The following is a 24,078-nucleotide window of genomic DNA, read 5'->3' on the forward strand; positions in this document are numbered from 1 at the left end:
AGATTTGCTGTAACGTTGACGTCATGATTAAGGACCTGCCATTATCAACACGTGAGCATCCGCCTGTGAATCTTCTTCGATGAGCTCACAGGCCGCTGCGGTTTGAACTCTGGTCAAAGGGGAACCAAGGACACCAGCGGGTGGTGACCAAAGAATGTGAAATGGTAGTTCCTTGCCATAGGAAACCAAATGCTGACAGTCTTGAACATGATGCTACAGTGATTGAGGATTATAGTTTACAACTAAGTGACAAGGCTGCTGTCTGTCAAAGCACAAGTTGCTGTTGTGAGCAAAGTTTTTTTTAAAATGCCATGTGACTTTCAAAAATTAAAAGCAAAATGTCATCAGTGTGATAACTTTCTCTTTTGCAATTTCAGCTGAAGAAAATGTGCTTTGTTCAATATTTTGTAGAGCAAGTTATTTATAGCAGCAAAGTCGTACAGCTGCACAGAATGCACGTGCTTATTAATGGAGACGCATTCATTGCAGTTTGCACTTGTCTCTCTGGAACCTGCAGTTTCTGTGCAAAATGCAGGGTTACACTGGGAATGGCTATTAAATCCACACCTGTATTTTCAGTAGGAAAGCCATGGTGTGCTAAACATCATGCCTTGTGTGTAAGTGGCTTAATTAAGGAAATGCAACTGTCTTAATGCTGGGTTGATTAAACATACAGTGATGTCAGTGCAGATTCATAAACATGATAAATTTATCTTGTAGATGGTTTTTGTTGCTATTTTTTGACTTCTGAAAATCATTCCCCTTTTTATCGATTTCAGCACTAAATCTCAAAGGCCGACCTCGGAAGAAGAAGGCCTGCTCCCAGAAGCGGGATGCACAAGCTCTCAACAGCTTGAGGGATTCCAATGAGGATTCGGATGGGAAGAGCAATCCCAAGGTATGGTGCAGTTCATCACTTCAACTTTATACGTTTCGGTTCATAGCTTTTCCCCTCTTTGTTCCGGTAATCAACAGCAGGGTGAAAGATCGTGGGCCCAGGCCCCACTTCAGAGACGGTTGCACAAAATCTAGGTTCATGATAGAATCAGCTGACTACCTAACTCGCCCTTTCTTCTACTGAGGTTTTCACCCCGTGTATTCTGTAACTTAATCCTGGCTGGTCTCCCACCCATAAACTTCAGAATCATCCTGAGCATCACTTCATTCCTGTAATGTCTCAACCCATTTACTCATCACTCCCATGTTTGTTAACATACCTTGTCTCCTATTTGAGCAATATCTGAACTTAAAAGTCTCACTGAACCTCTTCACCTTCTCTTCCCACCTCGCATCTCTGTAATCTACTTCACCCCTACTACCTAGACTCATGGAGAGTTATTCAGCACCAAAATGGATCCTTTGACCCTCTGAGTCCTTGAAACCAGCAAGCACCCATTTATGTTAATCCCATTTTATTCTCCTCCTCTTCCCCCCCCCCCACATTCCCATCAACTCCCCCAGATTTTACCCCACACCTACGCACTAGAGGCAACCCACAGTGACCAATCAATTCGCCAACCTGCACGCCCTTGGGACACGGGAGGAAACCAGTGCACCTGAGGGAAATACTACACAGCCACAGGGAGTACTTGAAGACTCCACACAGGCAGCACTGGAAGCCAGGATCGAATTTGGGTTGCTGGCATTGCAGGGTAGCAGCTCCTACAGCTGTTCCATTCACCCAGCTGCACTAAAGAAATTTTCGTTGCAAATCACTTGGCTGTCCTCAATATCTGGGCTCCCTAATACTGGTCACATGATTGTACCTAGAGTATTGCTTGTGCCTTTTCCCAGCAAGGTCTTAATCTCTGGAATTCCCTCAATGAGTTTGATGCTTCACCATCCCTTTCCTGTATGAAGAGGCACCGTGACATCTACTGCCTTAATGTGCCTTGAGCAAAAAACAAGGTGCTGGAGGGAAATGGACAGTTGACATTTTGGGTCAAGACCCACCATCTGGACTGGTGCGCCCAATCCAGATGATGGGTCTTGACCTGAAATGTCAACGGTCCATTTCCCTCCACAGATGCTGCCTGACCTGCTGAGTTCCTCCAGCAGTTTGTTTTTTGCTCCAGATTCCAACATCCGCAATCTCTTGTCTCTGTCTTAATATTCCTTTATGTAGCTCATTGTCAAGTTTTGTTTGATCACATTTTGTTAAACGCACTGTATAAAAGACGCTTGTTCTTTGATTGGAAAGTGATTTGGAAAATCTTGAAGCTGTAAATAAATGAAAGCGTTTTGAACTATCATAAGTGCTTTACATAGCAATATTAAGAAATAATAACCTATGTGTTCCATGCAAACTTTGAATCTAAATATGATGTGTCAATCACTGTACTGTTACAAATTCTGTGTGTATTTTCCATCCCAGTCGAAATGTGAGCCCAAAACCACGATGGCAAAACCCAAGAATAACAACAGCAACTGCAAAAATATCGCAGCTGATGAAAAATCAAAGGTTGCAGCGGGCGATGAATGCAGAGCAGAGGAACAGGCTTTCCTCGTCACTCTTTACAAGTATATGAAAGAAAGAAATACTCCAATAGAAAGGATACCGTATCTTGGATTTAAACAAAGTAAGTGTGACCTTCTTTCTTTTATGACATCTTCTAAGAATTCATGACATTTGAAATGAGTAAAAATTTATTTCATATCATCAGATGGATGCACTGACTGGGAAAGATCAGGTGATGCATTATATTATTAATTTAAAGGATCTTTTGTACCAGGAGCAGACTATTATCAGCGAGCATGCTGTTGCAGTGAATGTAGCTTGATGACCTTGTAAACTGGTTTGCATTTGTTTCTGGTCATCAGCTGGCACTTCCACACACAGTTTCTGTTGAAATGCCTAATTTAGAGCCACTTGAAAGCCATGTGCAGAGAAGAATGTGGTTTCTCCTGGCATTGTTAATTCAATAAAGTGAAAAAATTTTGCTCCCCCCACAAAAGGGAATGTGTAGTTTAACTCGAATGGAATTACCCCTGTATTTAGTTCATCACCAGGGATACCTACCCCTTCAGTGAAGGAGGTGAAATCTGTAGTGACCATTGCTGGGGTCCATTCTTGCACATTGAAAATGTGTTTACTGCTCATTTAAGACTTTGTTAAAGCCGGTCATGAGGAATATGTGCAGAAGTATATAGCTCAACAAACTCAAAATATTCAGCCTGGTCATCACAGTAAGCAAAGAGGCAGCCTGTGTCCCTATGACCATTGCTGAGTTTCTTAGAGGAAAGGCTAACTTGGAAGTTCAAAGGCCCTTCAGAACCACCCCAATGGCACCTGGGACTTCACGTGGCAGTAACAGCATCATTTCCTTACATAATTTAGATGCATTGCATCATATGTTCCAAATAGACCCCTATCAAACTGCAAACAACCAGCCAGTGCCCTCACTTTCTGTAACGTGTGCACCTGCAAGACCCTTACTGGAGGTCACGGAGTATGCAGGAAACTGCCCATTGTCAAGAATAAAATCCCGCCATGCTTTGTGCCCAGTTACACATGTTGAGCCTGAGTAACAGCAGAGAATGGTTGTGTCAGCTAAGTTGTTAGCAAGCTGCTGGTGTTCCTGGGGTGCAAGGGATTGCGTGACTGCTTTTATTCATTAACTTCCCTGTATAACAACTCTGTAGCACATCTAAATCAAGTGGGCTGTTGATTCATTGTCTGCACATCTTGGTTACTGTTGTGTCCCATCACGCACACTCTCCTGATTTGTAGAATAGATGGTCAGCTACATTATCAATTCTTTGAACTCCAAAGGGCTTCTTTCTGAGGTAAGTCTTCTGCAAAATGATATCAAAATGTACTACTACATTGTTGATTCTTAAGGAAGGCTATCAATGTCATCTGTATACAGGATGTTTAGAAGTCATTGATCTAACTGGAAAGCCTCTTGCTCTCGGGCTGGCCATAGTCTTGCGTTGTGGATCCCCAAACAAAACGGTCAGAATGTGTCCAGCATTGTGATGCCTACTGCAGGTCATCACTGGTGTTGTCCTTTTAGAGGACTTGGTTCAGACTACCAGTCTCATTCAAGTGAGAGATTGCAATGCACTCCTTCCTGCTTGACTGTTACCCCTACTGTCAAGCTCAAGGAGTTGACTTACTCTTGTTGTTCTAATTCGATGAAGTTCTACCCAGGTCTGTGTCCTTGAAATGAATAAATGGCTTTTTTTCTATTTGGGGTGTTGAGAGGGATAGAAACTAGATCTAAATGGACTGCCAAATGAGCTGATAGGTTGAATTGCTTGCTCCTAGATACACACCATCTTTACTGCTCCTGTACTATTGCCCCAGATCTCTGATTCCACAGAAGCATCATTAATAATTCTGCTTCAGTTGTATTTGTGCGGCAGCTTGATCTGAGGATGGTTGGGTTGTCTCGGTACGCTTCCAACTGTTATGGTTCCGTTGAAGGACACCACGTTCCCTTTGCCTTAAGAACCATTAAGTGAATCATTAGGCTGGCCCTCTGCACTACTCCTCCTCTGCACCCAGACGTTTGATTCACTTGGCCTTGGGACCTGAGGGTACCTGTCTCCAAATGAATGTTTTGACACACTGCCTGTGCACAATCCCATTTGGGCTTTTCCACATAACATATTGTCACAAGCTTTGACTAACCGTAGAGAATAATCTGTTCTAAAACTCATGGACTGTCTGAATTTCCACCTTCTAAATTCATTTCACCATTAAAGTCCTGTCTGTCCCTACTTGTGCAAATAAGAATTGGAAGGTGAAACTAAAGTTTGCTTGATGGTGACTATGAATAGGAGCCAGGAGAAAACAGCCCTAAACAAGAGTAATAAAAAAAAATTCTCATTGAGATTTGAATGTCACTGGAAGACTGTCATGAGTCGTCCATCCTTTGTATTGAATCGCCTGCTTGGTCATTTCAGCAGACAACTTAGACTAAACAGGCTAGTGTGGGCTGAAATCAGATTTTAGGCCAGATTGGGTGAGGATGGCAGTCTTTATGCCATGTAGGACATTAATTAGATTTTCCAATTTTATAAAACTGAATTCAAATTCTCAAGCTGGCATTGTGGGGTTTAAACTTTTATTTGAATCACTAGCCCAGTAACATAGCCATCACACACTTGTATCTATAATTAAGTCTTGTGCACACCTTTCACCACGCTGTCTCCATATGAGTAGAACTTGTTTCACTTTACGGTATAAATAGATTGGTAACTCCAGCTGAGTAATTGGCAATGAAAATTACTTCAGTGCAGATGGGTGTTTTGAGATCACCCCTAATTTACCCTTTTAAAAAGAATTAAGGATGTAAAATGCAATTTGTTTTATCTTTGATCTGTGCAGCCTCTGAATGGTATCACCAGAGAAACTCATACTATTTAGAGCTTGCTGTGAGTCTCCTCAGGGTACTCATCAACAAAATGAGAGCATTCATATCTTGTTCTACTGCAGGCTATACTGAAGCTCTTACGTGATGGGATTCAAGTGAGACTTAAGATCATTGATAAGTCCAATAAAAACCATCTAAATGTAACTAATGTCTTTAGAGTTGCTTGATGTTCTCCAAAATTATACATGCATCCCCTTTTTATTTAACAGCTAGTAATACAATCGATAATGCAAAGCTTTGTAATAATAGAGCCTGCTGAAGGCTTTAAATGATTATCTGTAGATATCTCTATTTGTCCTTTTCACGCCTTGGTGCTTGCTGACTTTCTAGGGATGCAGAGAGCGTCATTTACCTCCTGTCAAAATCCCCATTAATTCATCAAAAGCTCACACTTACTCCTCTCGCTTCCCTTTCTGATAATCCCCTGGATGATCCACAGATTGGAGTATTGCTTTATTAGTAGCATTGAGAGCCCAGGTCAAAGTTACCAGCAATCTGCCCTGCAATATGAAACTTCATCACGTTATCCTATTTTGTTCTCAGCTTGCCCATAAGCTTCAACATACTCGGTTATTCCATTGTCCCTGTGCCCCACCACCTTGTCTACCATGGTCCACTTCCTGTATCCAGCCCAACTTCTCCCCACGTTGCCAGCACATTAACCTCAGTGGTCCTCTGCTCTACTCTCTGGTCAGCCAGCCTCTGGATCACCTGAGAATCTCGCTTCCTATTCCCCAATTATATATTATTGCTTTGTACGGCTTTCAATTGGATACTGATGTCATGCAGCAATCCCGTTCTCACGTCCACTTGCTCCCTTTATCTCTCTCACTTTTTCTTCTTCTCTCTTCCTCTCCTGCCCCTGTATTAGCATTGAACAGGTTGTGGATGAATCTAGATTTTTTTGGAAGTGTATATAAAGAGCACTGCAGGCACCCCTTTTGCCCTCACACTACAAGCCCTGTGCCTGACCATTCATTGCTGCCTGACCGGATCAAAGGAGATGAGATTCTGCATTCTGTTCATCCCTGAGTTGAGCCGCAAACTCTCTATTCTGTTACCAAATCTGCTTGCACCTACCCAGGCAACATCCTGCAGCCCTCCACGACCAGTAATCATTACCTCTGGATATGATGTCGCCATCTTCTTTCTCCCTGTTATCCAAGCTTTATTCTGTTGTATTCATCCAACGTGCCTGTGTCAATAGTTTGTTTAGCATTAGGTACTGCTAATCCATTATAGTACAGTAAACTATCCCCAGCTAAATCAGGTTTAAACATTTTGTTCTTGTTTACAAATTCACCATGGCCTGCATGCAGTTGCCCAAATTCTCAACTCCACATATTTGGATCTCTTATGGAACCCAAACCACCCAACCTCAAATGGTGGAAATCAGCTCTTTGTGGAACTACTTCCCCAACCTAATCTGGACTTTTTGGTCTTGAATCCGACAGTGAAGATTTGATTGACCTACACTTGGTTGAATAGGAAGAGCAGGGTTCTTCACCTTGTGGTTTGAAACAGCAGAGCTGTCTTTAACAGCCTTCAGTCTTTGCTCTCAGATCACTTACAAAAACGAAAGGTAGCCGTGTATTGGGTTATCACCAGGCATAGATGGACAGCTATTATTTTAAAGCCAAACACAATATTATTTGACTCAGTTTAACAGAGCTGTTGAAGAATATAGGTGTCGAAAAATGTTTTTGGTTCAGGCAGAGAGATTCATCATAGGATCAAAATGACACTCCCCCCTGTTTTTGTTTTGTGACAATGGGGTGACCTGAGTATTTCCTTACCAGCTGACCACCTGGTTTATCGGGTAGTTAACTGGTTCTTTTTTTTTAAATGTCTGGTACTTGTGCTTATGTGCATCTTGCTTGATGCCTTTTACTTTCGACTTTGATAAGAGACACTATTATACATAAAGGCTATAATCCATTATGATAGGAATGATTACATTCATAGTTATAGAGTTGGACTGATAATACAACTCCTTGTACCTTCTGCAGTGGGCACTAGGAAACATTAACAAGGTACCTATGCCCTTGATTTTGAACACTAGATCTTCTAGCAGTACACATGGGGAGAGTAAGTTGTAGTTGAATAGGTGATTTATTGGTTGCCAGGAAATATTGTCTTCTGGCAATTCTTGAAGACCATGTCTGATTTTTTTTTAAATTGGGTGGGGGATTGGACGGAGGTATCCCACCATGAAATAACTAGTGCGCTGATCAACAAGGCAAGGGCAGGGGATCCTGTAATGTGTGGCGGTCTGATGAGGAGTAGAGGACCATCCCAACAAAGCAGAAGATACATCTTGCTGCAAGACATCGTGAACAAACTGTGCTGAGTCACTACACCATGGTGAATGTGTAAGATCTTTCACCCTGGTAACATGGTTTGGATAAGGTGGTTCTCAATCATGCATCAACCATGAGACCTTAAATCTGGATCTTGTTGATATCCGTAGGTTGGAGTCAAACTGCGGAGACTTGGGCACTTCACCCAGGCTGATACCACTGCAGTACTGAGGGGTGATTGTACTGTTGGAAGTGCTGTTATTTGATTGAGACATTAAATTTATTTTCCACGTGAAGTCCCCTGTCAATGCTGCTTGAAAGGCAGGGAGTTCTCCCAGTACATAGGCCAATATTTATCTCCCAACCAACATCACTGAAACAGATGATCCGATCTCATTACAGTTTGTGGGAATTTGCTGAATGCAAGTTGGCTGCCGTTTCTCATGCAGTATAATGGCAACTATATTTCACATGGACTCCAAAATGGTTTGGAATGTCCCAAGTTGTGACGGATGCTGTAGGAATCCTCAATCTACCTGAAACGCTTGGGTGCACATTGCATCTCCCTATGTTGATGGCCAAGTTAAAATTGTGGGCTTTGGTGATCCAATACCATTCATTAAATAACCAGAGAAACCGGTTTCTAAGTAAAGCACATTTTCCTCTAAGTTGGATCTCATCCTCTTTGTATGCTACTGTTTGTGCTGCATTAACACTAATGCTGATTGGGATAGTCTGAAAAACTCGAGGCAGTGGTCAAAAATTGCACAGACATGTGGTACAACAAGACCTGCATGTTGCGAGCCAGCAGTTGCATGCACACTCACAGCTGCTACTTCATTGCCTTGGCCACCACAGGAAAGTGAGTTGGAGCCCAAAGAGCTCTGGTCATAGCAGCCACAGTTCAGCGGCAGCAAAAGCAGCCATGGGGGTGAGGGAAGACACGGAGGGCCCTCTGTGTCAGTATCAACCCTGCACTGAATTGGCGGTGAGTGGCCCCAAGCCACTGCAAGGTCCAGGCTGATTAAGGGGCCCCTGACAACAACGTGCAGGCAGAAACATCTAAACATAGAGGCTGTGATCAGTGAAGGGAATGTTACATTGACCATTGTAAACTGAGGCTGGCAGATGCTGGGTGCAAGACGCCACTGTCATAGTGCAAACCTGTGGCTGTCTCATTTGCAATCCCTCTGCAATGGTGCCCCTGGTATTTGTCTCCGAGTGCCATAGGCTGTCCACAGAAGCACCAACTTCTGCAGACAGTGGAGGAAATATATAGCATGTAGTCTGTGATGCCATTGAGTGCCTGGCTGATACCAGACAAATCCCAGCTGTACACAAAGTGCCCAGCCCAGTTTCCTGATGGGCATGATCTCTCCTGGAAGTGATCGGTAGCACAATCTACCATGGGCAAAACTGCTTCTATGCATGATGTGTACAAATGGGTATAGTTTCTCATCTGTTCTTATAATTAATATCTCATTATTTAAGTGTATGATTTACAAAAAAAAATTCATTGGCTAATATTAACTCTCATATAAATACAATCAGTTCCTACTTTTTCTTTCTACAATTCTTACACATTGTTCTTTTTAACAGTTAACCTTTGGACTATGTTTCAAGCAGCCCAAAATCTAGGAGGATATGAAGCGGTAAGTCCAGTATTGCTTCACTAAAGATCATGCTCTGTAACTTTGCTTCTTTCGGTCTTGTCATTCAGCAGTTTATATAAATAAACAGTGGCTATGACAAATTCTTAGCATGGCTGCAATCATTCTGAGTGTGTTTTAAAAGATCCTTTTTTTTGCACAGAGGCTACAGATTAGATCCAGATTTAGAATGGAGCAGATTTATTGTAAAAAGCTATAAGTGGAAAACACATGTAACGGCTCCTCTGTCAAGGAAAGAAGTGAGCTCTGTAATTTTTTCCCATGTTGCCTCTCAAAGGGGACAATTATAAAGCCAAGCCAAAACTGTAGAAAGGAATTTTTACTTGGCTGCTTACTTGGCATCTGTTCATTTGTAATATGGGAAAGTATTAATGGCTGAAAAGTGAGTCAGTAATGGTTGTTAAAGAATTGTAAAGACCATTTGTCAGTTGTTTTTTTTTGACAAGCTAATATGGAATATTAAAAACCATCAGTACACTGAGCAATGACGTCCACATCCTTTGCTTGTCTGGTCAGTCAGTAGGAGATTAATACAGTCTGTATATAGAATGATTAACATTTTTTAGACCAACTGTTGAAGTACTAATATTTCAGCTATTTGTGCAGGAAAAAAGTTGCTGATTAAAAATGACTTTTAAATACACTAGTCTTGGGTGTTGATCACGGGTTAGTCAGTAGAACTCTCACCACTGAGTTCAAAGAGTATGGATTCGAGTCCCGCTCCAGAAATACAAGCAGAAAATTTAGAATGGCATTTTAGTATGGTGCTGTTCGCTGTTATATGTCAGATGAGATGTTAAACCAAGTCCTCTTTTAAAGGATTTAAAAGCATAACAAGTTCAAGAGGTGGTGCATTTCAGGTGTTTAAAATGAATTGATATCGTACGTAGGGATAAGTAATTTCTTCTGTTGGAGAAGAGGGTTAAGAATGTAAATTTTTATAATAAAATTAGACCCTTAAGGGGTGAAGGCAAAAAGTACTTTGCATAAAAGGTAGAGGAACTCTGGAACCCTTTCTCCCCCTCCCAAATCCAGGGGTCAGTTGAAAATTTCATAATAGAGATTGATAAATTTTTATTGGGTTTATGGGTAAATGAAGATTTAAAGAAAAACATTCCACCCTGTTTGTGGCACTATGCAGTGCACAGATTGGGTGTCATATTTGCCAGCGTTAAAAGTTACTGCCCTCAAAGTTGGTGAATAATTATGTTGGTGATGTGATTCAACAGAAATGCAAATTCTACTTTTACAGTAATCTCTCCAGATATTGAACAGTTCTGGGTGAATTATAATGTTATTATTCTAATGATAGATATCTAGAAAAGCTATTTGTGTATCTTTGGAATAGGGGAACTAACATTTTTGATAACTGAAAGACCGGTTTTATTTTGGGTGAGGCAAATGTCTTGCAAGAGGGAAATTTTATGAAAGATCATGAGATGTGATATCAGCAAAGTATAAATGCCAGATACTGCTTACATCAGATGTAGGAGGTTATAAATTTCCATTGTGTTGTCTTTGGGCATGATACAATAATGCTTTCACTCGCCACTGTTTTTCTTTCTCCATTCTGCTCTATCTGTGTCACTCCCTCCCTTGTTCACTTGCTGCTCGCTCTGCTTCTCCCACCCACTCTTTCTCACTTAGCACCATTTCTTGTGGTCTGATATTTACTCTCTTTCTCTCCCCTTCACTCTCTCTGCCCCTTTCTCTGCACTTAATATTAATCTGATAGTGAATGGGCTGCCACAATCTAAGTAATTTCAGCTCCGGGCACAGATATGAAATGTTTAGCCACGGCATTGTACGCTAAGAAGATTATGTTTGCTTTGTGCTCAGCGTCAAGAATTTATAATGTGTGTATTCATACAGCTTGATAACCACCAGTTTGTTAACAAAGCATAAAAGCCCACTTTATAATAGAAAGTTATAAATATTATTTACTGAAAGTAGAAAATGTAATTGCTAGCGAATGGATGCAAGAAGCAGCATTGTTTCTGAAAACAAACTCTTTTGTTTGTTTTAATAATAACAGTACGCCCGTTGCCTAGGTTTTCCATTACAGCCTTTAGTAATGAAATTCCATTGACGATTGCACTGCGCAAAAGCCCATTTTCTCTACATGATACACTTCTCATACAGGGCTTTTATGCAAATCAGGCTACAGTGGAGCTGCGTTTCCTTTTTGCGAGGCCCTTCTGAATATGTGACTTGTGAACAATAGTTATGTCTTGTAAAAATTGAATAAGCATTGTGAAATATGACTGCATATCAAGGAGATGCAAATTGAAATATAAAAGGAGTGCCTTGTAACAGAATCCTGGCACTGGACAGAAAATCAATATATTCTTTTAGTCATCCTTGCATTACCAAGGCTTGCACATGATTCACACCGCGTTCAAACCAGGATTTGCTACTGGTGCAGAGCATTTATAGACTTGCACCAATGCTGAGTGGGTGTTGATATTTTGAAGTGAAGCAAATTGAACCCTTCCTCCACTGCAGAGAGTTGAAATGATTTTTCTGGTGACGATTCAGGCGGGCTCTGACACCAGATTTGGGCTGCGGCTAAAACCATTTCACGTAGACAGCAATATCGTTCAAGAGTAAATGGAAGCATTTATCACCTTCACTGATGGGCTGAACTGGAAATTCTCGTAATCCCAACACACAACAACAGACCTTCAATATTAACCATACCAAAATCGGTGCAAGTGAAAAATTTGGCAAACGCTATAATGGCTGTGAAAGTGCAGCATAACCCAGTTCACAGTCCAAATTGAGAACTTTCATCAATTGCTCCTTTTAAAAAAAATCTCCATTTTCAGTCAAACTGATACAGGTCGGGCATTCTCTTAAATGGTGCATGGCTGAAAGGATTCCGTTAGTTCTTCCATCCATAAGAATAATGTTTAGTATCATGTGGAGCAGATTTATACACTTTGATTTGCACCAGCTATCAAGAGCCCAGGGGATGAGTTACTGACTTGTTGCCACAAGTGGAGGGAATCAGTGGATCACAGTGATAGGTGGGTGACTGAGTTGCTCATGTCCACCCTCTAGTGGCCATTCATAGGGGGAGCATCATTGGACCCAGCTGAGAATCATAATTGCCTTTAACACTGGGATGGTGCATGAAGCAGAATTAGGAACAGGGGAGTAAAATAGATTTTGGGAAAAAAAATCAAGGTTTGGAAATAAAATGTTCCTTTGGAATTAAATGGCAGACTTAAAGTTTTTGTGTTTGTGAAACTCCATCTCTCACTCCCTTGTTTCCAGAATTTTTGGATTGTCTTGGTATCTTTCTGAGCTGTATAGGAATACTGCTTGGCTGAGGAGCAAGAAATGGCTTGGGTTGGGGCGAGGAGGATCTAGCTACATCTATAATATCCAGCAGGACATTATTACTGATAAGATAGATATAGATATTTATTAGTCACATGTACATCGAAACACAGTGAAATGCATCTTCTTGCATTACTGAGAATGTGCTGGGGGGCAGCCCGCAAGTGTCGCCACTCTTCCCGTGCCAACATGGCATGCCCACAACTCCTAACCTGTACACCTTTGTAATGTGGGAGGAAACCAGAGCACCCGGAGGAAACCCACACAGACACGGGGAGAACGTACAGACTCCTTACAGACAGCGGCCGGAATTGAACCTGGATCGCTGGCGCTGTAATAGCGTTATGCTAACCGCTACACTACCGTGTTGACCCAGCGGAGCCACTGTACCCGACTGTGGGGCTCACCTGGTGAGAGAGGATCATCATAGTCACGCAGTACAGACAAAGGCCCCACAGCCCACATCGACCATCAAACGCCCAACTACACTAATCCTGCATTAATCCTATTTTATTCTCCTTATATTCACATCAACTCTTTCCAGATTCTACCATCTATCTGATTGGTTTCACCTTGAACTAGGTGGCTTCCTCTGGAGTCGCATGTTGAAATCCATGTAAATAGGGCAACTGTGTGTTACGTGGGATAGTTCCCCAGGTCAGGTTATGTAGCCTGTAGTAGGAGGGCAACAGTCGGACTTTCAGCTAACACTGGCTTTCGCTGTGATTGTGGCAGATAACCGCACGTCGGCAGTGGAAGCAGATCTATGATGAATTAGGAGGTAACCCTGGAAGCACCAGTGCAGCAACGTGTACTCGCAGACATTACGAGAGGTAAGAGTCTGTCTTTTTGGGATGAAAATGCACACATTCACAGACCTATTTGTTCAGCTCCTTCTGCACCAGGGTCACTGGACTTTACAAACTCTTGAGCACCAGATCTGAAAGGAATTCCATTTTGTTACCTTTGTGGTGAAGCTTGCTTGAATTATGAAATCGCTGGTTGAAAATTTCACACTAGCAGCTGGAATTGTCTCGATTATAGAAACTGCTCGACTCTTTTATTCTCATTGGTTTCAATGGAACTAAAAATGAGATGGTTGATTTACCCAGATATCTGAACTGCAGGGTCTTTCAGTCCCACTTTATATATCAGTATCTGACCCACACGACCTACTAATCCCAGTACTAATTTCAACACTAATCTCGACCAATCGATCCATAGTGCTAGTTACTTTGGGCAGTTAGCCTGCAGCTCTAGTTAATTCCTGGTGATTGATCTGCAGTATGAGTTATATTTAGTCAACTAATCTGGAGGACTGGTTTCATCAGTGGGAGAGTCGCAAACGAGGGGTCATGGCTGCAAAATAAGGGGCCGGTCATTTAAAATTGAGGTCTTCTCTCGTAGGGTAGTGACTCTCAGGAACACTGTACCATCGAGGGTGGTGGAGATGGATAAATATTTGAAAGATTGAGGGCTATGGGAAACTGGCACAGAAGAGCAGTTGAGGCCAGCAAAGATTAGCTATAATCATGTTGAATGATGAGGCAGGTTTGAGGGCTCTGGTGGCCTATTCAGGTTCGTATTTCTTGTGTGAATGCGAGATGATTAATTCAGACCCCTACATAGTGCCAGACTAGTTAATCCCAGGCAATTGAGCCGCAGTGGTGGTTAATCCCAGGCACTGTTATCCACAGCACTGGTTAATACAGGAAATCCCTGGATTATGAACGAGTTCCGTTTTTGAGTCTGTTCGTAAGGTGAATTTGTATGCAAATCGGAACAGTTACATACAGTTCATATCTAGCGTCAATTAGTCCTAAATCACTACAAGCTTCAGTTATTTATTGCTATATATTAAGATCCAAATGGAATTTTGATTCCAGTTGCATTATAATTCCACACATAATGGTGTCATTCATTACAGTACAGTACTGTGGAGGTACAGTTACCACATGGAGTGAATTTTGTGTATTTTCTGACTGATGGACAAAATCAACGTAAGGACACCTGTAGAAACGGACCTTGGTCATTACCCGGGGACAACCTGTCAGGGGAGAGCAAGTGCTCGAGAGAGAGAGAGAGAGAGATTTGTGGGTGGGGGCAGTGGGAGAGGGGGCTGGTGATCATTCATGGTGTCCCTCATCATTCGGAACTCCTCGAACATCCTTGTCCGAATTAGCGGTACAGACTGTAACACATGAAATCCACGATCCAGCTGTTTGCCACCTCCATCACCTGGAAAAAGTCAACACTGACAGGCAAACCGTTCTGCGCCCAATTCTGCGCCTTCTTCCTGCCGTTCGTAAGTACGGGAGTTCGTAAATCGGGGCGTTCGTAACCCGGGGACTTCCTGTACTGTGAATGAACTGTAGGACTGGTTGATAGCAAACCACTGATCCACTGTGTTGGTTAATCCCGTTGACTGATCTACAGAGCTGGTTAAATGATGTGTAATGCTGGTTAATCCTGGATGAGCAATTCACAGCAGTGATTGGTCCTGAGTGTTGATCTACACCACTAGTTAATCACAGGCAATTGATCTGTGGCTCTGGTTAAAACACAGTATTGTTAATCCTGATGGCAAATTGAAAGTTATTTCCATTTTGTTCCTTTAAAAGCTTCATGTGGCATGAATATTCTGAGTGCATCTTCAGTGTTCGATACTGGACCAAGTTCACATTAGCTATCTTTTTGATTGTATTAAAAGAGATTTAATTATTGTGTTTCTTTCTGGTCAGCTTCAGCGACATCAAGCACAAAAGCAAGCAGCTCCTAGCTGATATTGATAGAGTGGCCTGATTTAGTTTTTTTTCCTCAGGAAAGCAATGACTAAATATGTTTACACTACCGATTCAGTCTTTGCTACAACACTTTAAGATGATTAAGTGGGGCAGTGTGCTGTCAGGATGAATTGTGCTCCGTTTCGGAACATGCACAGAGCACAGTGTTTATTTTCACATGGATTATTTTGTATTCACTGCAGAATAAATTCATTTGATTTTTCTTCCTTGTGATGTAGTCTCATGCTGGATGGAAGCTTTTATTTTGAGCAAAGCAGAAACAATTTAATGCTGATGATTTCACTAATGTCCCTCAGGCTTTAACTGGTCCGAGCCTGCCTCTACTTTGTTTTAATTCAAATCAACTCAGATACTTTATAAGCAAATGTCTTAGTCAGCTTTAATTCATTCAGCAACTATCCATCACTGTCAGAATTTAATACAAATTACCAGCTACTTGGCTAAGGTTCTTCACTGCTCTAAATTTAATTAGTTGGATTACTGATGATTAACTGTAAAGTCAGCATTGATGTGATTCTCTCTGTGAGGTTCTGCTAAGAGTGTATTTAAAGTTAATTTTATTCGGGCCTATAATTAGATTAGAAACATGAATCTGTTTATGAGTTAATTTAAAAGACACAATTGGTATCTGCAAACTAATCAAGGGATCTGTAATCGGCAATTAGCCTCTTATTAGTTTTGCAGTTCTTACTTAAAATGTTAAGAAAACCTTTGGAGTGTGAGGATATACCACTACAGTCTCAAAATTACAAACAGGATAATTCTCCCCGCATGGCTAGAAGTTGCCATTATTAATGTTTAGTGCTTTGTGCTGACCTACAGTCTACACAATACAAGATTGGTTTTCAACATGCTGCCCATTCTAAAATACTTACGGTGTATTGCAGAATAAACCTGTAGTAAAATGGAGCCTGCCTCAAGAGATCAAAATGAGCTTTATCAATATACAATTTCAAATATAATAAAGCACAAATGTACTCTCTTGCTAATTGGTAATATATGAAAGGAACTTATGTATATAAAAAGAAAATATGGAAGCTACAACACGGATATAGGCCATCCTATCAAACTATTCATTTGTAAACTGCTGCCACTTTTTCAAGGCCAATTAGAGATGGATAATAAATGCAACCTTGCCAGCTAGCCAATAGATACTTCCCTTGGGAAAGATCCAAGCCTAACAAAGTCAGGAAAAGAAAACTGGTTAACAATAGAAGGTTAGTTGGATGATTTTTCTTGTCAATTTACCATGTTAATGGATTAAATGAAAGGATGGGCTGCACTGATTACTTTGCAAAAAGAAATGTCATATTGGCATACCTGGGGCAAGATCATGGAAGTTGGTGAGATGTGCCTTACAAGAATCCAGGTAGGGCCACACCCAGTCACAGTATTTATTACTTTCCCATCATGTAAGTTTGCATCTTCACGGATCATGAAGCAAAGATGGATGGTATTGTTTGTAGCATTAAATTAGAAAAAAAGTTGTTAATTAATAAACTTGTATGATTTGAGTTGGCCAAACCATGGAAACTGTGAGGTCATGAGTTTGGACCTAAAAATAACAACATTGCTATGCAACTGTGTTTATTGTAGAAAATACAATTTTAGCAGAGCCAGATATTCTAAGTTGCATCACAGGTAAATTAAAAGAGTTCATCATGAGTTATACAGGAGGGATTAGGGCAAGTGACAAAGAGATGGATCTAAGAGTTGGCCTTTAAGGATCCACTGAAAGGAGGGAAAAGAGTTAGAGAGATAGATGGGTTTTGGGAGGGAATTCTGGAACTTTAGTCTCTGGGACCAGAAGACATGGCCACCAATGGCGGAGCAATTAATTTCATGGATGATGAAGCAGCCAGAATTAGAGTGATGCTGAGATCAAGGAGGGTTGCAGGAAGGGGTGAAAGTAACTTAAATTCCCACTAGCATGTAAATTTCTTAGCAAAAGGTCCTGATGCCAGCCACTTCCTTACTGTGCCAGCCTGCACCAGCTTACTTCCTCCTCTGGTGGAGGGCTAAAGGAGGTTACAGAAGTGGAGAAGGTCAGGGACATGCAAGGACTTGAAAACAAGGATGAGAATTTTTAAGGTTGGGCCTTGCTCGACCAGGAGACTGAAGTTCAGCGAGCACAGGGGTGATGAGTAAACAGGACTTGATGCTCGTTATTATTTATGAATTTGTGTGACATTGATTTTAGAGTCTAGAAAGAGGGAGCCTGTCAAGTAATGTATTGAAATAGACAGGTTTAAATGGACAAAGCTGTGAGTGACGATTTCAGCAGGAGGTGAACTGAAACGGGTGAAGTAGGGCAGTCTAACAGATGGCAATAGGCAGTGTTGGTGATGGCAGATATGGGAGCTGGGAAGCACAACCTGAGGTCAAACATAACATCAGCATGGTGAACAATCAGTAAAAATCAAAAACCCTGCCGATGCTGGAAATCTGAAGTAAAAACTGAAAATGCTGGAAATATTCAGCAGGTCAGGCAGCATTTGTGGAAAGAGAAACCAAATTATTGGTTTGCTGGGTGTTTCCCAGAGTTGTATCGGGTTTGGTTTCAGACGGCTGCTAGGAAGAGGGATGGAGCTGGAGGTTAGGGAAGTGAGTTTGTGATACGGACTGGAGATGCTGGCTTCAGTCTGCCCAGTATTTGATTGTGGGAAAGTTCCTATTGAACGGGGACATTTGCAATTCAGGGAACGGAGTGGGCAAATGAGAAGTGTTGGTGAGGGAAGGCTGAGTATTGTCAGGATATGTGAGGAGACTGACGCTGTGTTTTCAGATGTGTTAAATCTGAAGTTGGTGTATTTTTGTAGTTATTGGGGGATGTGGGGTAAAGGCAGGTTGATGGAGTTTAGTCACAGATTAGCCAGGATCTCACTGAAAGCTGAAACAAGCTTGAGAGCCTAACTTGCCTATTCCAGACTTTGTATTCCTCAAATAAGACACCAAAGCAGACTTACTGAATCATTGAGTAGACTCACTGCTACAGTTCATACCTATTAATTCGCACCCTGTATGTGGATTCATTTCCACTGTAGACAGATGGAGAATATTGTTTCTTCGATAAGGTCACAGCAATATGAGTGACAGCACTTGCTTTTAATAAATTAATTTAGAAGATCATGAGTTTGAGACTTGCTCTAGAAACTTGAGCACATGCTCTGTGCTGACATTTCAGCATAGCACAAAGCCAGTGATCATCTGTTGGATGAAATCTTTGGGTGAAATCTTCCTTCTGGATGAACGTAAAAGATTACATGGGCTTATTCAAAATACAGGCCAAACTTTTAACCCAACACCAGTTTAAAAACCATAATGTAGTAATTTAACAAATAGCTATTTATTGGATCTTGCTATGGAGAAATTGTCTGCCACCTTTCACTGCATTACAGCAACGACCTTGTTTCAAATATATTCCATCAGCAGTTAAACACTTTGAGACTTGCTGAGTTTATAAGTTTTAATTCTTTCCCATTCTTAAGTGATTTTATCAAATAATTTCGCCTTCAAGAAAATATTTTTAAACTGCTGTACTGGAAAGTTGACAAAGGGTTAACAAATAACGGCAAGGAAATTACTCATTGTCATCTGTTTTTTTTCACACGTTAGATGGTGATTGGCAAAATGCCAAGCTACATCTAGTAAAATATTTTGTTGGTCTTTGGTCCAGGCCTGCAGTGAAAGATCTAACAAGAAATTAATATGAATTGCTGACTACAACAATTTGGGTATTTTGTAGGGTCCAAATTCAAAATGATGAAACACAAGTTGCTTCAATAAACAGTTCCTCAGACTAATTTAAAACAGAGCATTACATTCCATCCAGCTCTGCTCGTATTACAGTAACCTTACCTCTGTAAGGAATCAGTAAAAAATGCACTGCTGCACTGCAGGAAAATATCTCTAAGTTTACTTATTGTCAAAGTCACAACTCTTTTTAAAAAGTCAGAAATCAGATGGTGCGTGCTCTTTACTCTCTCAGGCTTTTGCATACCTGTAGTTATTGGAGGCTTGGACTGAGTTTTGCATTATTTCTTAATGTCGCATTCAAGGATGAACATACTCTTTTTTTGGAAAGTTTCCTGGGATCCTTGTTTACTGAAAAGTTGATGGATTCACTAATACTGCTGTAGATCAAAAGGCCGGTGTTGAGTGTCTGAAGTCCAGGTAGGTTCAACAATTGTCAAACCAGATGATCTCATCCGTGCAACAGAAGGGCAGCACGTTATTGTAATTTTAACTTTATTTTCTAACCGATGTTAGTTATTTTTTTGAGTTCAGCACTTGTCCTTGTGAATTGGATCGATGCCTGACCTGATTCGTTACACACCGCTTTGATAGTGTGCGCTATATTTCTATTGAGATGTGGAACTCTCTTGTGTACTATTTTATTCAAACTGGGTCCTTGAGTACATTCTAACTCTATTTACTTATTTATGACTTCTTTCTATCATAGTTATAGTCATCACACCTGAGAACAAACTTGTTTTGCAGATTGATGGATTGTTTGTAAACTAGGGATCAAGTAGCAGAATATAGTATAGATTTGAGCTATTATGTATTTCCACTAAGCCAGGCTATCATTAGATATGATATCGCTATAGATTACTCTCACCACTGTTTCTCTGTAGTTACTGTGTCATTTTTGTCCCTGCACATTGTTCAAGAGATACTATAAATCAGTTTTGCCAATTGGAAAAAATACTTGAATAGTTAATTCCTTTTGAATTTTTCTTGGTAATTCTAGTCAGCAACAAATATGTTAATCCGTGATATTTTCTTGCTATTTTTCAGTTTTGTTGTGAATTTACTAAACTACTTCTGATTTGGCGGGAGCGGTTAAACAATGCTAATAGAAACGTGATTGCCCCAGTTGAAAGTTGCGCTCAAGTTTAAAATTGCAAATGTAGTGTTGGGTAGGTGGATGGAATCGGGTCATGATGAGTAAAAGCTGCAGGACACAGATTCTAATGGTATATTGATATGTTTCTATTGGGCTACTGTATTAACATTAAAACAGCATTTAAAATCTCTCTCAATCAATGTTTTTCCTCTTGAATTATTTAGCCTGAGTACAGTGTTAGGGTCTCGTGTGTTTTGTTTATGTTCACAGCATCTTGCTGGCAGAGCTGGCATTTATTGCCCATCCCTGCTTGCTCTTTAAGAAGGCAGTGGTAGGACTTCTTGGTTTTATGGAAGTCCTTGTGGTGAAGGCTGTCCCACTGCTATTGAAGAACGTACTGAGTTACACATTTTCCTTGAGTGCAGGATCTTGCCCTTGTGCTTTCCAGCAAATATTTGGTTATCAACTAGAATTGTTTGAAAGCTTCACAATGTCCAAAAAGATGGCTGTGTTAAAATTTCCAATTTGCTCCCTTGTGTATCACAGACAAGTAGACCTTTTTCCTGTGTTTTATGTGCTGCCCTGATTAACATGGTATTTTGAGCCAAAACATTATTTCAGAAAGAGTGTGAAGGAAGGCAGGCTTGTTTCCTGGGAATAGAGGCATTATTTGATGTTGGCTTGTAAGGGGTCAGTTACCTCAGCAGCTACACAGACAGCAAATGGTTGGGAGCAAATTACTGGACAGTAATTCACTGGAAGAGATCAGATGACATAATAAAACAGGAGGGCCAAGCTCAATCAGTTTAGAGCATGGTGTTCTGAATCCCAGACTGCCCTTTATCTTTTACTGTTCTGGAGCTTGATTTCATTATAAGGGCCCAGTTTAAATTACATTTTTGGAGCTTATCAGCAGTCTCATTGCAAGTTTTAGAAGTCACACCTTTTAATGGTCCTATGTATAGTTTGTAGAGTTGTGTATCACATGACAGGAAGCAAGAGTTTTATGATGCGGTGCAATGTAGGGTTAGTAATGGGATTAGATGGCAGGATGAAATGAGACTGGCACTAACATGTAATTTTACTAAATGATACAATAGTTGGCCCACTGATATAAAACCAATTTAAGCTTGCACAGTGCCACAAATTAAGCACGCTGGGGCACCTTTCTCTATGCTGAGGAGGAGGGGGCAGACTAATGGTGGTATTTAAAATAATGAAGGGGATTGATAAGGATTGGTGTTGAAAAGGTGGGGGTAGGAGAGACCAAACTGAGAGGCCATTATCTCGTGGAAACATCTATCTACGTAATGTATTCTAGTCACAGATAAATTCAAAAATAGAATTTGGGCAAGATTTATTTTAGATTGTGGGCCTCACTGCCACATGGAGACGACCAGCCTAAATACATTTACATGGGAACTAGATTGGTGGATGAGAAAGAATTAGAATATGCTGAAGGGATATTAGAATATGCTGAAGGGATAAGAAGGAACTGAAAAGAGGCTCTTAAAAACCAGCCTTCTGTTAAATAAAAATCTGTGCAACGTTTATTTGCCTGGAAACATACCCTGTTGGTTGTGTGCAAGGCACGACTGAATTTCCAGGCAATTACTTTTTACCTTTATACTGCACAACCATTTCTACCTGGGCTACATGGCATTGTCACTTTGTTTAATACTATTATCTCCCATAATTTTTATTTCTCTGTGGTCCATTACATAAAGTGAGGCAATTGATTTTATTTTTAAGACTTGCAAACAATAATGCCATATTAAAAGTAGGCATCAGATTAGTTTTGATTAATTCCTGGTTCTGAGATTCATTAGCCTTTTTTTTTAAAAAGAAAAGCTTGAATTGATTGATTTCACAGCCAGCAAAGATTTATTTCTATCCAATTTTATAGCTGTCGTAATATGTGCCGAACCTGTTACTGTTGCTATTCATGAAATGTCAATGCAAAAAGAGAATTATAGTGCAACGTGACAAGGACACAGCTGTTGCTGTGGTAATAAGTTCAGGCAACAGCAAAATAACAGTTGCAAGGACCAGTAGAACAGTAATTTTCACCAAACGGAGCTCTGTTCCTGATACTCAGCAGGAGCTAAAAAACAAAATAATGATATGATGTGTACTGTCAGCATTCTTAGTGTAATGGCTGGTAGAGGGAAAGTTTACGACTATGGAGAATTTAATGAGTGTTTGTGCTATTTATGTGAAGTCATATATCATGTTTGTTCAGCTGCTGTCATGGTTAGCTACACAACCGGAAAAAATGATGTTTTGTTTATTTCACCACCGCCCCCCCCCCCCCGCTCCAAATTCCATCACCGCATTCTAACATAAAACCTCATGTCTGTACCAAGCAAATATCAGCTTTTGAAATCAATCCAGTTTCGACGTTTGCACCTCTGAAGGATAATTCCTTGCAACTCGGTGCAGTCGGAGTGCAAAACCGTGTCGAATCCTTAAAATGAGTGCTGTAGAAAAGGCACAGGCGGAAAGTGAATATTGACAGTTTTGGAATCATGTTCAGCTGTTGTTTTCATTGTAACCTTGCCAGTAAGTGTTTAGACTGTTTCCTCCAATTCCTAGATAAAATGTTTAGCAGAAGGAAAAAGAAATAATGTTCACATTCACTTAAAAATCTAAACAAAGCCTATCTTTGAAAGATCAGGCATAGAATGTGTCTCAAGTTATAACTTGGAATACCCTTTGAACCTCAACTAGCTCCTCCCCCACCCAAAGTAACGCATATATTATTACCCATAGGCAAACTCCCTTTGGTCTAGTTGATTAATTTGCTTTGATAGTTGAAGAAAATTAGCTGTTTTTACCAAATCTTCTAAATATGGGGAGGCAATTTGTGAAATGACCCATTTATATTGCTTTACATTGTATTCTGAATGCAGTACAAAGGCAAATATTCAGGATTAACAGTAAACAAAGTTTGTCCATTTAAGAGCCAGTGGTTCAAGGAGATTTTTTAAGCTTAAATCAAATCCCAAGAGCCTTCTGCTGCTTGTACTTTGTGACTTTTCCCTTTGCCTGTTTTTTCTTAATTTATAGTCTGACCTGACTCTAAGAAGCAGCAACAGATTAATCTGGATATCCACAGCAAAACTGATAGCCTGAAACAAGCAAATCGTGTGTTTTGATTCCAATTTTACCTTAGTCATGACTTTACAGATACAAGGAACATTTAATTCTAGATTTCCTGCAGCTGGCAGAGGTCCCCAGGCCAGCTGTGCTAAATGTATTTTTACCCTTGTCTCACTGCCAGCTTTTGAGCTCTGTGAAAAATAAAATAAAATTAAATGTTTCGCGTCCCAGCTGAACTGTTAAAAGAGATTTAAAAGGGAAGTTGTAACCATAGGCACCTAATTTGCTAGCAAACAAAGTGAGCTATTCTTTTATTTTGAAGATAAGCTTGTATTACAAACGGTGGAAAGAAAGACCTTTTCAGAAATCTCCATAGATGGAAAAGTAGAAAGAATGTTGGCTCATTAATCTTGTCAGGCCTGATCTCACTGAATTTAAGATTTCCATTCTGGTTCAGACCCTGCTCAGTGTAAGAATGTTCACACGGAACAAGAATTTTTATCTTATGACCTCAAATTGATTTAAATCGCAGACGATTATGAATGTAGAGCATTATTGTTTCCAAAAGACTGTTAATTCCCTTATATAAAGGGAAGAATGGCTAGTGACGAGCATTGTGTCTGGTGG

The 24,078-nt window shown here is 40.6% G+C and overlaps 1 protein-coding gene across 1 annotated transcript in view; it reads left to right on the top strand.

Annotated features, from left to right (window-relative positions):
• arid5b (AT-rich interaction domain 5B) overlaps positions 1 to 24,078 on the top strand; it is a 119,602-nt gene that overhangs the window by 76,785 nt on the left and 18,739 nt on the right. Inside the window, exons 5-8 of the mRNA XM_052027820.1 lie at positions 780 to 898; positions 2,375 to 2,579; positions 9,281 to 9,333; positions 13,432 to 13,529. Of these exons, the coding sequence (XP_051883780.1) occupies positions 780 to 898; positions 2,375 to 2,579; positions 9,281 to 9,333; positions 13,432 to 13,529 (475 nt within the window). The remainder of the gene's footprint in view (positions 1 to 779; positions 899 to 2,374; positions 2,580 to 9,280; positions 9,334 to 13,431; positions 13,530 to 24,078) is intronic.

Source organism: Pristis pectinata, chromosome 12 (genome assembly GCF_009764475.1).
Source record: "Pristis pectinata isolate sPriPec2 chromosome 12, sPriPec2.1.pri, whole genome shotgun sequence".
Lineage (NCBI taxonomy): Eukaryota > Metazoa > Chordata > Chondrichthyes > Rhinopristiformes > Pristidae > Pristis > Pristis pectinata.